The 16,666-nt window shown below is 46.8% G+C and overlaps 1 protein-coding gene across 1 annotated transcript in view; it reads right to left on the bottom strand.

The window, feature by feature from the left end:
* The window catches only part of Apcdd1 (APC down-regulated 1), a 29,761-nt gene extending 14,427 nt beyond the window's left edge, over positions 1–15,334 (bottom strand). The window contains exons 1-3 of the mRNA XM_031365847.1: positions 14,940–15,334; positions 3,513–3,696; positions 68–599 (exon numbers count right to left, since the gene is read on the bottom strand). Coding sequence (XP_031221707.1) covers positions 68–599; positions 3,513–3,696; positions 14,940–14,997 — 774 coding nt within the window. The 5' untranslated portion in view covers positions 14,998–15,334. The remainder of the gene's footprint in view (positions 1–67; positions 600–3,512; positions 3,697–14,939) is intronic.
* Between the last annotated feature and the right edge of the window lie 1,332 nt (positions 15,335–16,666).

The following is a 16,666-nucleotide window of genomic DNA, read 5'->3' as shown; positions in this document are numbered from 1 at the left end:
CCCTATGGACGCCCTATTTTAGTCAAGGGGATGCAGACTCTGCTTGGCTCTGGGGCTAGGTGAGTACCTTGGCATTCTGCAGAGGAGGCTGGTAACTGGACGGCCGGTAGAACACCCTCTGGGTGGCGTCTGTGTGGATGTCACCCAGGAAGAGCTCCTCTACCAGGTGGTCCAGGCTATGGTGTGGATACTGCTTCTCCACACGGATGAGCTGCAGCTCATGCATGGCAAAGTTCACAGCCTTGGTGCACTCGTGGCTGCTCTCCTCCTGCCACAGGTCATAGGCTACATCCTGTACCCAGGGACCACCAGGAGCCAGGAAGCCCGGGCAAGTTCGGTTCACCAGTCGGCTGAGTTGTTCAGCAACTGCCTCTGTGTGACAGATGACCTGGACGCCGTGAAGCTGGTAGTCAGCCTCAGTGCCCCCACGGATGATCCAGGATGCCTGACGAAGCCGGATCTTGCCTCGGATGATGAGAGTGTAGGTGGGGTTGGTACAGCGGTTGCTGCCATAGTAAAACTGGTAGGCCTTGAAGGTATTATTGTTGTAGAATCTGTAAGACCTTGTGATGAACTCTGGACCCGACCTCACTTCACAGCTGTTGAAGACAAGAACAAGGGAAGAGCTTGGTAAATCCAAAGGCATGTGGAAGACAGCGAGGACATAACAAGTCATGGCCATAAGAAGAACAACGTCTTCCATGTGCTTTACTAATGTCAATGTATTGAATCTTCACAGTAGCCTAGGTACCATGTATGACTACCATCTATCGTTGAGGAAACTGAGGCAAAAGATGAGGAGCCTCGTACAAGATCACATGAGCCTGACGGTGAATCTAGGCAATGCAGCTTCAGTAACTGACCCTAACTACTCTATTCTAAAAGATTTTCACACATTGTATGTGAGGAGAAACAGGGGCCCCTTTAGGGAAGCCCCCTCTCTCTGGATAAGAGGGAATAGTGTGCTGCTGGCCTACACCAGGAACACCCACCTGGTAGATGAAGCACAACTAGACTCGTGAATACCTCAAATCCGGGACCTTGTCTAGGCTGGTACGAGATGCCCTTTGTTCTGAAATGGAATCTTGGCAGAAATGGAAGTCTGCCCTTCTATCTACTCAAAAGTTTTATCCTCTCAGTGGGAAAAACAGTAAGAGGCAGTTAAATGGAAGCAAAGTTAACATAATAAGAGAGACCGGGATTCCTTTGGTGTGTGTTGACTGACCAGGAGGAAATGCCCTTAGATAGATGCTAGGCTCCCAAGCCAGAAACCCTGTGACTGGGTCCTATGGAACAAAATGGCTTGACAGGCTCAGGGCCATCCTCACAGGGTTTGCCACCAATCCATGTGGACAGAGCAGAGTCTGTACAGTGGAGGCAGGGACTCTTGAATCACTGCCCAGAGTTTGCCCATGAAGCTTTTTAGACCCTGGTTTTTCCAGTTAGGGCTTCTGGCTCATCAAAATTCTCCCTCTGCTCATGAACAACCCTGAGCTGAGCTGACAGCTTGTCTAAATCAAGCAAGTGGGATGCCAGCCAAAGCGGGAATGCCGGCCGGAGCACAGGTGCTTCCCAAAATTGACAGCGACTGGGACTTTTAGCTGGCAGACTGATGAACGATAACTACTGCTTAATATGGGTACCTTCTGTTATGTAAATACATCTGTTAATGGTAAATAAGGCTTTGTGGATGTAAAATACATAGTCCTTTGAGCACTGGTCATTGGAGGCAGAAGGGTCAAAGGCTACCCCAGGCTTTTGACCCAAAGGAACTGGAGTTGAGGGTGATTAGCGACAGAGGTCAGTGGAGGTGGAGGTGGGAAGAGCTCTTCTTTTTCATTTTTCTTTTGATCTTTTCCTTTTAATCTCAACATCAACAATCTGTGGGCTCTGTCTCCTGAACTTGGTGCATCTCAGACCCAGCCATTTCTCCATTGCTCTCTCATCCTTTGCAATCCAGCCATATCAACTCTGGCCAGAAGTGTACGCATCTCTCAAGGGTCACTGCCCAGTCTACGATTGCTCCTGTGTATTTGCTCACAACTGTTGCAGGGCCCTTTAATAAATTTGGATCCTATTTTAAGCAGCACTTCCAAGTTTTCTTAGATTAGAATACCTGTAAGCGAGACACAGTGGCACATACCTGTAGTCTTACTATCTCAGAGGCTTAAGCGGGAGAAACATTTAGCTCATGAGTTCAAGGTTTAGCCTTAAGCTAAGCTAGTTCAAGGGTAACAAAATGAAATGCTGTCTCAAAACCAAACCAAACCAAACCAAACCAAAACCAAAGAACAAAGTCAAACCATCATCCACAAGAAGTCTACTCTAAATTAACAACAATAACAGCAACAACAAAAAGACCTAATCTTCAAGATGGCAAGATAGCTCAGAGCCACCCTGCACAAGGGGAGCTGGGTTGCAGGGCTGGGATCAGTGAGGTCTCCTGGCTGATCAAGCCATGCCCATTCTATATCCAGCCATAACTGCTACTTTCTCTACATAGATAACTCTTCCTGCAGGAAGAAAGCAGACTTTCGGGGCCCATCCTGGTTCTAAAGCAAGGCTCTCTCACACTCTCCTCCTAGAGAGTCATTGAGCCTCTGCTCCTCTGGGTCCATCTGCAAAATCTCCGACAATACAGACCAAGCCTGTTTGAGCTATAGATACAAAATATACACAACTGCTGGCCACACAGCAGCCAACTAATAAATGATCATTTTCAAGTTATAACTTCACATTTCAAATGTATCTGCAAAGAGTTTATCACAGTCATTTTAAGAGATCCATTTTTAGGAGCAATAAATCAGTTTCATTATTTTATAGGATTTCTTTTGTCTTATGTCCACATGTGTTGAGTTATTCCCGGAAGGTCTCTTGGGGCTGCTCTCCATATCCCAGGGACTATGCACAGGGAGACGTCATCAGGTCCCAGTTAGTCTTGTTAATGCTCAACCATTTAAAGGGTAGAAAGAAAATCGCTGATCCGCCTCTAGGCTATTTTTAAAAGCTCTAATGGAAGATAAGCCAGAGCTCAAACTAGGATAAATCTCAGCTTCGCAGCACAGAAAAGAATCTAAGAACTGGCTAGGAAGGGCAGCTCTTAACTCACTCTTGGTGCCCTGAAACCTTAGATTAAATTACCAGAATATGGCAAGAATATTTAGACCCTAAGAAGCTTTGCAGTCATGTTTCAGGGTTGGTGAAACGCAGTCGCTTAATTTCACTTGCTAATGGTTTCTCTTTATACACGAGTGGTCCCACAGAGTTCAGTAAACAAGGATCTATTCACTCATACTGTGCAGTTCCCAGTGCTATGGCTCCATGGCTGCCTCAGAGTAAGATTTCTACAGTTCTTAGTTCTGTTTGCATAACCAACCATAATGTTCAAGAGCTGCTTGGTTCTCTGTTGCTGTAGACCATGCGAGGCTAGCATCTAAACCCATCAGAGGGTCTTCCTCAGACCCTGCTCCCAGGTTGCTCTCTGCACTTGCTGTCTCAAATACAGCTCTTACCCTGTGGACACCCAGTGGCCCTCGATGGTTGGGGGCATCTGCACTGTGATCCGTGCACCATTGTGGAGGTGCTTGAGCATATGATGGCACTGGGACTCCTTGAAAGCCCTCCAGGCGCTTTTCTCTAAGGACCGAGGGTGCGATCTGCTGTCTGGATGAAGGAGGGCAGAGCCCTCTCCCAGCCCTGAAAAAAAAAAAAAAAAAAGAGCAGAAAGTAAGCGTGAGTCTGGTAGGCCATTCTGCCTGCAACTGAGAGTGACTGCAGTGGGAAAAGTGTGCCTACTCTGCCAGGCTGGGCACTGTGCCTTGCTCTTTTGGAACTCCATGCCAGAATGAGGAACACTCTTGGAGACCCTTTCCCAGGTGGAACGGAGGTCTGTGAGAATCAGAACCTGGCTTGCTTGGGGCCACCCAGCTAGTTCTTTGCAAAGCCAGGGTTCAGGTACATTTACTTAGGTTTTTTTACACACTCACAAGAACTTGTGTGGTAGAGCCCTGAATGGACCTCACCAGGTCAGTTCTAGAAGCACTGAAAAAGAAGGGGTGGAGCTGAAGAAAGAGGAGGGAAAGGGGGATATCAAGAAGGGTACCTTCACACACTGACATATTGAGGTGAGGAATAACAAGAGCAAAGAGATCAACAGTGTTGAAAACATAGCCTAGCCGATGTGGAAAGAGAAGTGGCTAGGAGACAGTTCTCAAATGCCTGGCTGGGACCTGCTTCTTGGCTAGCCTCCCATATGCTTGCACCGAGTCTCCTAATTTCTGGCCACCACAGACTCCAAATGGATGCCCTTGTTATGGTTTATCTAAGAGCTTATGAATTTGAATCTTGGCTCCCAGATTGGATGTTAAGAGATGGTAAGGCCTTTTAAGTAATGAAGTCCAAGAGTTGTTATCAAGGGCATGGTGGGAGCCGCCCTAGATCCTGTAGGCTGCTCATATTCAGATATCTGCACCCCGTGTCTCAAACACTAAGAGGACAGAATGAGCTGTCAGTGTGCAGTCCCAGCGGGTAGAAGATATATGTCCCTGAATCTGAGCTCTCATGGCTGCTTTTGGGAAATACTGCTCTGTTGGACAGAGCAACTGCTTCTTCTTAGCACTATTCAAACACAGTGGGGAGCCATGAGTCTAAGGCACTGATGGGCTCTGTTCGACTAATGAAAATCTGAGTCAGAGACTCTTGACTTAAGTTGATGGTGATATGTTATGGTTTGAATGTGGGATGTCCCCTGACAGGATTATGGTTTGAAATGTTTGTTCCCTCTCTGGGAACATTATTTTGGGAAGCTGTGGAACCTTCAGTGGGTAGAGCCTTGAAGGGAGAGGGAGGTCACTGGGGATATAGGCCCGGGGAGGTGATAGCCCTGGCTCTGGTTCTACTGCCTTCTCTGCTTTCTGTCCCCTGTCACATGACCCCACCACCATGAGCTGAGCTAGTCTGCCTTGTCTTCCCTGTCATGGAGGACTGACACTCTCTGAAGGAAGGAGCCAAGTGGAAGTATTCTTTATTGTCAGATATGGTGATGCAAACATTGCTAATACATGTGATGCTCAGTTTAAGGCCAGGACCACTGTTTTTGGCCTGAGCTGCTTGCAGGCAATAGTAAAAACAGGCAATTGCCATCATTATTATAGCAATATTGTGACATCATTATTAACAGTCATACTTATGCAGCAAGGGTCTCCACAATCCAGGGAAGCTTCCTCCAGTGATTCTCCTAACATTACATTCCATCTCACATGTACTATCTCAGATGGGCAGCCTGGGCAATGGAGGAAGAAGCAAGCTTGCTGAGCTCAGACCTTTGCTTTTTTCCCCGAATCACCACCTGCTAATACAACAGCATAACCAACACACACATACACACACACACACACACACACACACATAGGAGAAAGGACCCTCCCCCTGTTGTTGTTCAGCTCTGATGGCACTGGGCCAGGACTAGTCATGAGTGAACTACTGGCAATTCTGTGATGGCCATCATCTACACCAAGTGCTCTCTCATGCAGCACTTAAGCACAACACTGATCACTTAATACCTATTTGTCTGACATCTACATTGACCTTTCATTTGGTTGTGAACTAATACAGGGGACAAAAGTGCCATTCATCGTACCTCTACCAATGCCAACAGCTATAATTATCCTGATGACAGTAAACAAGCCCCATCCCTTGTCAGGCAATCAAAGAACAAAATGTTATACAACTCACTATCTGGTGGATCGATGATATAATCAGTTATAATGTGGCTAACTTCAAATAGACTTTAATTAAAGACCTAAAGTATGAGAGGACAGGAGTGGATTCTACTTGAAATGGGACTCTAGGCAGTCAATATAGATGCCAATATCTTGGGGATGAGCAAATTGTGTCCTGAAAGCTTCATGTGCAAACTTCTTTGCACTCCATGGATGTTTTCTCATAAACTCCTGGATCTTAGAAGCCAGGAGCTCAAGGGACAAGGCTGAAGCTACCAGAGCTGGGTTGTCTGAGTTTGAAACTGGATTTGCTGCTTACAGGATTTTATTCAACTCAAGACATCCACGGTGTCTGAGACGCATCGTTCCTTTACTACCAGCAACGAAACACTTGGCTCTAACAATGGCATAATGCTTTAACAATGCCCATGAACCATTCACAGCAGCCTCAGATGGCTTTGACGTTTGTCTGTTCCAGGAGAATTGGTGAGTTTTCTGGCCTTTGGTGTTTGCTCTTCATGTGTCTTGGTCACAAAACACAAACACAGCTTCATGTTTTTGTGGGTGTCCTTGTGTCCAAGCCACCAACACATGCTGGGGGAGGAACTATGGCATTGCAGTTATTCTTTCCATAATAAATATTTGCCCCGCTAAGGGCTTATTAACACCCCTTGCTCTGTTGGGAGACCTGTTTACTCTGAGGAGTTTTGTTCCTCAGGCTTAGAGTCTTCAGTTGGCTATGGACAGAAGGCATGTGTGCTGAGTCAATAGTTGACTCTTTTGATTTTCAAAACCAGTCTATTCTAAGCAAACTCAAGGAGTACAAGCTACCCACGCAGGAAACAAGCGTGGATACACGAGGAGCAACAGTGTCCAAAGGCAAGAGCAATGCCATGGATCAGGACTTCAGCTCAGCGGCAGAGCACCCCACTCTTTACTACCACTTGAAGACCAAAGAGACTGTGAGCCCCACCCACCACCTGTAGTCACTCACCACAGAGATCTTAAAGCAGAAAAAAAAGGGGGAACGCCATCTTGTGGTTGGTGAAATACGCTATAGGCTGATGAACTCACACAAATTACACAGCCTCTCTGAGCTTCAGTCCACTTATGTGTAATGAGCCCACTCCTCCTGGGCTGGGTCTAATTTAGCACGGTGCCTTTCATGCACCGTTAATACTATTCACTAATAACACTCTTACACCCATCTCCAGAAGTCTCTCCTAACAATTAAAATAACGGTGGTCCAGAGCTGGCCTCCCTCTGAGTTCTGAGGAGAACGAAGTACTCAGAATTAAGCTTGGGCTGGCAGACAACATTTTATGGTTCTGAAGAAGAAAGCAAAGAGTGGGGCTGGCAGCCAGCAATCTACAATGATTCCGAAGAAGAATGTATAGCACCGGGCACGTGGTTGTTGACAAGTTCTGCTCAGCTTGACAAATATCGGTCAACTACTTGTGTATTTTAGAGGCAGGGTGTACAAATATGAGTTAAGGTAAGTGCTGTTGTCTCAGTAATCTGGTTAGAAAATGGGTAGAGATGATTAAGGAGGACTCTTGGAATACAGCCAGGTCCTCAAAGGCAGAGGCAGGAGTGATGGGTTGCAGTATCCCCACGGGTCACTCAAAAGAATGGAATCACACAGGGAGGGAAAGTTATGCTTGTGTTCTTAGCAGGTGGCAAGAGAAATAAAGTCTACCATGGAAATCACTGGAAAATAGGAGACCAATGCCAACCTAGGATGTAGCTCTTGGTCACGAATACACCTTAGCAACCAGGTGAGGCAGCCATTTCAACCAGGGGACACATGACCAGCAGATGGAGACAACTCAGCCGGTGTGATAGTGAATTTATGTGTTAATAATTGTCTTCATTTATTTCCCATTGTTAAAGGAAGCTACCTGAGGCTAGACTTTTTTTTTTTTAATTAAGTTTATTTTCGAATACAAAGTATGTCATTGACTTTTGCTTATCTCTGCTGGGGGCTGTGACCCTTCACACTGTGCTGGATCCCAGCTTGCTTCGTGGCACTGAGTTGGGAGTACACTCAAAAGCAGGTAGGGGCCAAGGATCTGCTATAGCCACTTGCTCCCTGAGATCACAGTAACTCTCTTCAAGGGCAATGTCTCCAGTGACTCAATCACTTCCCACTGGGCACCCCCCCCCCAGTTTGGGGGGAAGAGGCGCAGTAGTGGGGATCGAGCAAGCCTAGAGCTTTACACGAGTAAGCCCTTCACTCCTGAGCCACATCCCCACCCTTAGCCCTTTTACAGGGTCTCAGTTGCCCGAGGCTGTCCTTGAACTCACTCAGTAGCTCTCCTTGGCCTTGGTCTTTTGAGATTTCAAGAAACCGTGATTACAGGCATGTACCAGCACAGCCTGGCTTAGGCTTCGCCCTTTCAAGGTTCCACTATCTGACACCATTACACAGCTTTCTACACATGAATCCTTGAGGAGCATACCATGCCTGAAGTATAGTATTGGTTTTGGCTTCTTTCTCTTTGCAGGTGGATAAAACCATCTCTGGGGTTTTGGGGGCTGGCCTTTTTTAAAGTGCTAATTTTGTTTGATGTTTAGGAATTGAAGCTTATTTGATGTACCAATTTCATTTTTGGGGGGAGAAGCTAAAGCCAACATTCTTATACCTCATTTCAAGGCATAGATAGCCTTGGTGTGTCAGTCAAGGAGCCCAGCCTTAGACTTCTGGTCAATGCAGGGACTTTGTGGTCACACAACACTTGACAATTCACTATTTAGAAACATTGCCTCATTTGGTCAACTGCTACTACCACTTAGGCACAGGGGCAGTCTGAGGTAAATTTATAAACAGTTGCCCACAGCACCCATTGACAGGGAAGCTCCTATCACTGTTCCCAGTCCAGGGGAATTCTGACTAAGTTCTCAAAGGACTTCTCCAGAAAATGATCTCAAGCATGGCCTGGACCCAAATAAAATCATTATGGCAAAAGGGTAGGTTCTTTTGAAGGAATGTGAGGGAAGGGTAATGTGAAAGTCTGGAAGAAAACTGTTCGCTTATTGAAAAAAAAAATTAAGTTCTGTAAAGTTAAGCATTTATAGGTTATCAGGTTCTAAATATTATGCAGACCTTGGAGTTCTGTATGGACTGTGTGCATAGGGATAAAATCATGAGTGGCACACTCCTAAACAGGGAGGTGGATTACTGCTCCCAGGAATCCTAGGTTTTGCTATGATCTTACCCACCAACATACAGCCATGAGCTACTTAGCTACTACAGTAGGAAGACCCAACAGCAACATAGACAACCCAGATATGCTTGAATAAGAGGAAGCACAAGGTTGACTTACACTGAAGTTTGTGCTCCAAATAACAGAAGTTGGAGTGCCCAGCTCTTACATCACTTGAAAGCACAGATCACACTCTTGGAAGGTGGTACTTAACAGAGCTTTCACAGGGAGAGATGGAGCTGGGGTGTCCACTGTCACCCACACATCTCCTCCCTAGACCCACAGTGCTATCAGGAACAAGCCAGGCCATTGAGACACTAAAGAAGACCCTTGAAGAGATGGGCTGGAGGGAGAGGCAAGGGTTGTTCAGTTTCTGAGAGACAGCATTCATTTACTCAACAAAGATCTAAAATAACAACCATGTTTCGGGTTTTTTTTCTTATACAAAGTTCATTGTTGACTTATGGGGCTAAATCCTTGATTTTTTTCAATATTTAAAGAACTCAGTTATCTACAGATCCTGGTTTTCACATGCCTATGTAGACCGACTGGGAAGAAAATTCCAACACATTTCATAGATAGCACAATGCAACATTCACTGGAAAACACTACTTTTCAAGCACACTTGCGTCTGAAGTAAACTTTGGTCAGGTCAGTCTCTAGAGTTATATGCTAATGGTTTAAAACTTAATTTAAAAAAGTAAATAAACGTAATATTAACACATTGGCCATAGTTTCTCTGGGCAGAGGGTTCTGAAGGATCCTTCCCTCAACGCATTTTGCAGTTTTTCCTATTTTACATAATGTGTGTGCCTCAATAATCAGAGGGGTAAGGTATCTCAAGTCAGCACTAGTGTTGATATAGAAAATGAGACTGATGAGCTTAACTGCAGGTAATTACTTACCCATGAAATCGCCCTGCCCAATTAAACGAGCCGTCATTACTGTAAAGCATGCTTTGAAGTGGATACAGAGATAAGCTCCAGCACAGCTCCCAGGTCCTGGAGTAAGAGCTTGTATGCTGCAGATGGTACCATGGTGCATACCACACTCTTGGTTTTAGTTCCAAGTTTCTGTCCAGCAGCAAACAAAAACTAAAAGAACTGTTTATACTGTCTGCAAACCTTCATACAGAAAATATTTACCCTTTAGAAAAAAATAATAAAGCAAAAAATTTTGAAACTTCTGGCTATGTTTGATTTTAGTAGGTATATTTTAATGCCTGCCAAGGCCTTTGGACTGGATATGGGCTGAACAGAGATGGCCAGTTCCTCTGTGTCTATGTGGTATATATCACATTTATGTGATATATGTTCATACAGCATACATATATGTACTGTGTATAGTATATCACTATATGTTTGGTATTTGTCTTAATACATGCTTATGTGTGGTGTTTGTGGTATATCATGTCTATGCTATCTATACCATATATATATATGGTATATGTGTTTATGTACATGTGTATAATATGATCCTTGTGCTATATATAGTATTTGTATGTGGGCAATATACATGTTGTTTTATATGCTGATGTATGTATATGTGGGGGACATATATGTATACTATATATGGTATGTGTTTATGTGTGATATTTGGTGTGTGTGTGTGTGTGTGTCTGTTATACATGTGGGATTCCTGAAAGGAGACTAGCACAATGACCCACAGTTGGCCACCCTCCTGGATCTGAGGTTCGCAGAATCGTTTCTTCACTACCAGATATTCTTCAGGAATTCTTAAGAAAATGGAAAGCTCCTTGCTTAGCCCCATACCAAGTAAGCAGTGACACACACTGGCAGTGGACCTGCAGATCAACTTTTTTGAACAATGGCTAACTGGATGGATCAAATTGGAGAGCCTTCACAGAATAGAATACACTTACTGATTTCTCATATGGATCATTTCTCACATTTAAGTAAGACCACTCCGTTTTCCAGAAGCTGGGGAGAACCCAGCAATAGCCTGCAACCATACACTCATGACACAGTAGCATGCAGCCCTGCCAGGCGGTGGCAGGTGTCTTCCTGAAGTTTCCTCTGGGACCACTTCAGCTCAGGCACACCTGCTCCGAGCGCTCCGAGCCTCTACCCATCACCCCCAGGATGCCAGCTCCTATCCCTGCTCTGACATGGTTTATGTTTCCCTTTGACTGTATCAGTTGTCACGTGTCCCCAAACAGTATGCAGCTACATGGTCACATCACACATGATCATAGGACTGCTCAGCCACGTATGATGCAAGCCCATCTATCTAACAAGAGAACATTTAACATCGGTCCTTGCTCCTTACTGTGTGTAAGCAAACTATGATTCTTTTGACCAGGATTACATTTGATGAAAAAGAGGGAAGAGAAACAGGAAAGAAAATGTTTTCTCGGTTACAAAGATGATTGTCAGTAAAATGCCATTCTCAAGATCTCTATCATGCTCCATTTCAACGTTTTCTTGAAATTTGTTGGTTAAGCACTGATTTGGCAATTGGCAGTTTCTAAAAGTCTATGCCCTCCTCCCTGCCTTCCCCTCTCTTCCCCCTCTGTGTGTGTATGTGTATGTGTGTATGTGTGTGTGTGTGTCTGTCTGTCTGTCTTCTGTGTGTAGGGTCATATGTGTTTATTCCTGTGTGTGGAAGCCAGAAAACAACCTCAGGTGTCAAGCCTCAGATACTACCATCCAACACTCTCTCTTTCTCTCTCTGTCTCCCTCCCTCTCCCTCTCCTTCCCTCCCTCTCCCTCCCTCTCCCTCCCTCCCTCTCCCCCCCCCTCTCTCTCTGTCTCTCTGTCTCTCTCTTATCCCAGATAGTCTCTCTCATTGGCCCACTATTCAAACAGACCAGCCTGGCTGATCAGAGAGATGTCTGCTTCTACCTTACCAGCACTGGGATTACAAATATGCTCATGTGGGTTCTGGAGATCAATTCAGGCCCCACTGCTTTCGGGCAAGCCCCTAACTAACTGAGCCACGTCCCAGCTCCTACACATCTGATAGAATAAAGCTGAATCAAAGGGAAGAATTGAAAAGCTCTCCAATCCTCTGAAAAGTCAAAGGGTTCTACAAATGTAAACAGTGTTTGAGAAACACCTCTCTCCCAACATCTGCTCCACTATGGAAAGGTGCTGGTTATAAAGTCAGTGTAGCCCCCTATATTCTCCACACCTCCTGCTAGCCTGTGTCGAGGGCTGAATGAGTTTTAAGTTTTGACATGTGAACGGAATTGCCTTCTCAGTTAAGCAGAGAAAGCAGTGATAATGGATAGCTGCCAGCTGTGCACCTTTGTGACACTCAAGGGGTTTTATTTGGATTAAGAAGTGCGGTTGTTTGCAGAGTCTGAGGGGGAGGAAAGCAACGTGACAGGCACACACTTGTGCATCACACTTTGAACTTGGGTCTCGAGCTACATCCACAGTTGTATAAGAGAATAAAAGCAAGAAAGCCTGAGGTCCTGTGAGGGCTCATTTACTCAGAGATAGGGATGTGGGGGTGGGGCGAGTGACTTGTGACTTCCAATGAATTGAAATCAAAGTGGCTACGGAACTGAACAAAAACGGGATCCCATACATGATGACACTGCCACCAGCACCCTCCTCCAGGTCCTTCAGAAAGCCTTTCTGTGATTTCCTCTTTAACCTCACTTGTCCATGCGGCAAATCTTCTATCCTGGCAGTCTGAAATGTATTAAAGTTGCTACACGCACATTTATAACAGATGACACTTGCTGGTATCTACACAACTGCTATCACAAATAGTCAAATGGCATTGCATGCTTATTGGAACAAATGCCTACACATCAGGAAAGAAATCATTAATCCGCTCTACTATAACTCCTGTCTTTTATTGAGCAGGCTCTAGCTTTTGCCACAGAATGTTTTAGAAGCCTGTAGAACCCCTATCTCTTAAATGGGGCTGCTCCTCATGCCATTCTCTGGGCTTAAGTTGATCAATATCCATTTTCTGTTAAAACACTTTAATCATATAAAAATTGTGACAGGAAAGTTTTTCAAATCCCTTCTGATGCTTTCTGCTATCCCAACCTTTCTTAGACCATGAGCATTTGAAACTTGTGCTTGTTTCTTGCACTGGATCCCACAACCCCCTCTTGGATCCAAGTAGATAGATCTTTGGGCAACTTCTGTTTTAATAATTGCATCGTTGCAAACCCACCCAATGTGAAGTTACATTACTCTGAAAGTTTATCCAGGTTGTCCAATTAAGCTCTTCAAACCTCCCTTTTTTATCTTAAAAGTTCTCTTCATAAACACGCATGCATGCTCTCTGGCCCCATTCCTACTCACAGCCCAGACCGACTCTTGCAGCTCCTCCCTCTGTCTTGTTCTTCTCCTGGCTCCAGTGGGGAGACTTCCCCAGATCCCATGGAGTAATCACAGACTCCTGACTTCAATGTGGGAGATTTCTGGCCACACTGACCAAACGATACACTTGTGTCTATGGGCCAGCTACTCCTCTCTCAGTTGGATTGGTAAATAGGCATATCAGAACTGCCCCTGTTTCTCTGGAGGCAGCCAAAGGCTCAGAGCTGAGCCATGGTACATTTGTGAAGATGGTCCCTGAAGCTCAACTGGTAATGATTTCATGCAAAACAATCTATGGATATGAAACTTTTAAGTAACTCTTTATTTGACAGCACTACTATGTACTATCTCCACATGCCCCCCCCAACAGACATTGTAACAGGTTTTTTTTTTTTTTTTCAACGAAGGGCAATTTTCCCTGTTTCATCCTCTCTTTTTTCTTGCATGTGTGGCAGCTGCTGTTTGATCTGCTCATTGGCTCTGATTTGTTTCATGTTTCAGCCAAAGATTAAAACTGCTCTGTAATTCTAAGCAGATGGGCCTAGAAGTCCAACCCTATAATTATACATTCTCTCTCTTTGCCCTGGAACTGCAAGCCTTCCATTCTGACTTTTAAGATGTTGCGATGGCTGGGGCTCCGTGTACACCTTTGGCAATCAATTGCTCCGGCAGGTCCACAAAGCCTGGGGGGGACTTCGAAAGCTGTCCCAAAGACTACAAAGAAAATAGCACCCCATAGAAGCCTGCCATTCCCTTCCCTTCATTCTCTGGGGCACGGGGTGGGAGTGGGGGTGGGGGATCTGTTCCATAGTCTTTGCCCCAATAAGCCAGCTGCAGGTTCGGATGGCTTCAGAGGATGTTAAGGAAGGAGAGAAGTGAAGCCACTGGGCTGAAACATCAGATGTCTGACTACTGCCCTGGACAACAGAAGGACCACACCACTGCCTACCACAACTACCAGCAACCACCTGTCATGAAACACGCTTTGTCCACCCCAAATGCAATTGTCTTATTTTCCACGGTGCAATTTCAAGAACCCTTTTCGAGAGCAGATGTCAGTGGTTCTGCAGCCTGGAGAACCAGCCGCAAGGAGCAGCACAGGAAAAACTTGATCCCACACCAGTGTGAGGGATCTGGGGATCCAGCTCCTTTCAGTCTGGCTTCCATGATTCTCTACCAAGGGTCTCCTTGCGCCCAGAGAACCCAGCAGCACGCTAAGCTTCAATGTGGCGGAGCCAAGGTGCAGGCCAACTACAAACACTGGTCCTCAGACAGCAGGCAAACATCCGCGAGACGTGTCCTCCCTATAAACCATCGCAGCTCTCTCTTTACAGTCTCGTAAAGGGCAGGACCTCACCGAGAACCCCTGCTGCGCTCTGACACCGGTGGAAAAGGGACCGCAAAGCCTGCGATTCTGTGACAGTTTACAGCTGGAAAGGCCCTCCGAGTGGATAAAAAAGTTTTCCCTAGGCTGTGCAGCTACGGATGTGAGAGATAAAACGTATCTGGGCGAGGTTCGCATCCTTCTAGAAAGAACACTGCAGCTACAAAAAACCACTGTGGGCGCCGCTGGGGGAAGGGGCTCTGCGCCCCGGCCGGAAAGGGCAAGTGGGTACACTGTGCACTCAGCGACCCGGCGCGACTCTTCGGCGGGGCGATGGGAGGACTGAGAACTCCCCAACTCAGCCATCCATCCCCGAACTCACCATGCAACAAGAGGGCTGGGAACAGGTATCCGAGCAGAAGGCGGCGCACACGGGACATCTCCGGGCTCCTCCGGGCCTCGCCGTAGTCCCGTCTCCGTCCCCTCCGAGCGCGCGAGCGGGCCACTCCGGTGCGGGGCGCGCTCGGCTCCGCAACCGCAGCCCCCTGGGGGGCGCCCGCCAGGCCCGGCCTCAGGCAGCGGCGCGCCCCATAGCCGGCGGGCGCAGCGCGGGACTGCGGGACGCGCGCTCCCTCGGCGCCGTCCGGCCCCTGTCCGCGCGGGACTCCGAACCGCAGCCCAGCCTCTCCGCGTCCCGTCCCGGCCCCTTGGCTCCCAGCCCCAGTCCCGAGGCCCGCCCCGGCCGCGGCGCACACAGCTCCGAGGTACAGTGGCCGCTGCCGCCGCCGCCGAGTCTCTTCATATTTGCAGAGCGCCGCGGGCGGCTCGGAGGCGGAGCCGGGGAGGGGCGGGGTGTCGGCGAGGCCACGCCTTAAGTCACGCCCCTTCTCCCGCTCTTCCAGCCCTCCCTTCTGCTTGAGAGCTCCGCGCCTCTCCGCCTCTTTGCTATCTCCTCCTACTCCTCTCCCACTTCCTCCAAGGCTCCTCCAGCTCTTTTGGTCTTCTCCCCCTTCTCCCTCAAAGGCCCGCCTTTCCCGTCTGCCTGGGCACTTCTCCACATCTTCACCCCCTCTTCTGTTCTTCTGCTCCGCAACTGCTCAATCTAGAATACTGAGACCCTTAGGCCAGGCAATTACAGCTCGTACTACCGTCAGTCACCTTCTATTCCATTCATCCTCGCAACCTTAAACCTGTACAGCTCTGGACTCTTCCTCTCCATTCCTCTTGCAGAAGTCACTTGCAAGGGAGTGGTGTGGATCTTTAGTACTTAGGTTTTTAGTGGGATCTCAACTAAGCGGGCTTTTATTAAAAAAAAAAAAAAGGAGGCTGGGTGTACTCTTTCTTGCGTGAGAACTTACAGAGAGAAGAGATCTATCAGAGGGCGTTGAGCTCTGGAAAACTGCTGCGGTGCTGGGCTCTCTGGAGAACACTGCGTTCTCTGCAAATACTACCAATCTATGCCTAGGAAACACCAAAGCCTTTGTAGCGGGCCCCTACTTGACCAGCGCAGGGTTTAGAAGGCAGGCATCTTTTCTCTTTGCCATCTCTTTTCTGTTAGGCTTGTTGAAACCGGGGAAATTTTCATAGAAACTTGAATGGCTCCGTAGTCGTTTTCTCTCCCAGCATGAAAAACCACTGTGAAGCTGCTTTAATTTGTGGTCTGTGGTCTGCTCAAGTTCATATTGAACTTTATATCCCAGGGCAATGAGCTTCCTCTCCTCTCATAAAGTGCTCCTGTACTGAGCACTCCTGTAGCTGACTTACCTGGACAGCCCTTCCTCTACAAAAGTCTTCCCTGGGCCTCCTCTTTTTCCATGGAGGAAAAAAAAAAAATACCAGACTTCAAAGATGACCATCAGGTCACCTCCTCCTCAAATTGGGATAAAGAGCAGACACGAGACCAGCTGGAGTGAAAAACATTTCTTGACTGAACTCTGCTGGTGTTTTTCCTAATAAAACACTTCAGCTACATGCTTGATTTCCCAAGAGGGTTTTCTGCCCCTTTGAACAATGCAATAATTCAACTCTTTGGGCATTAGACTTTCAAAAGTAGCTGGACCTTAGCATTGGACAGTTCCCACTCTTCTAGGTTCTTCTCTGTGGGCTGTG

Source organism: Mastomys coucha, unplaced genomic scaffold (assembly GCF_008632895.1).
Source record: "Mastomys coucha isolate ucsf_1 unplaced genomic scaffold, UCSF_Mcou_1 pScaffold13, whole genome shotgun sequence".
NCBI lineage: Eukaryota > Metazoa > Chordata > Mammalia > Rodentia > Muridae > Mastomys > Mastomys coucha.
Note: the sequence above shows the minus strand (reverse complement) of the source record. Positions and strands in the feature narration are given on the sequence as shown.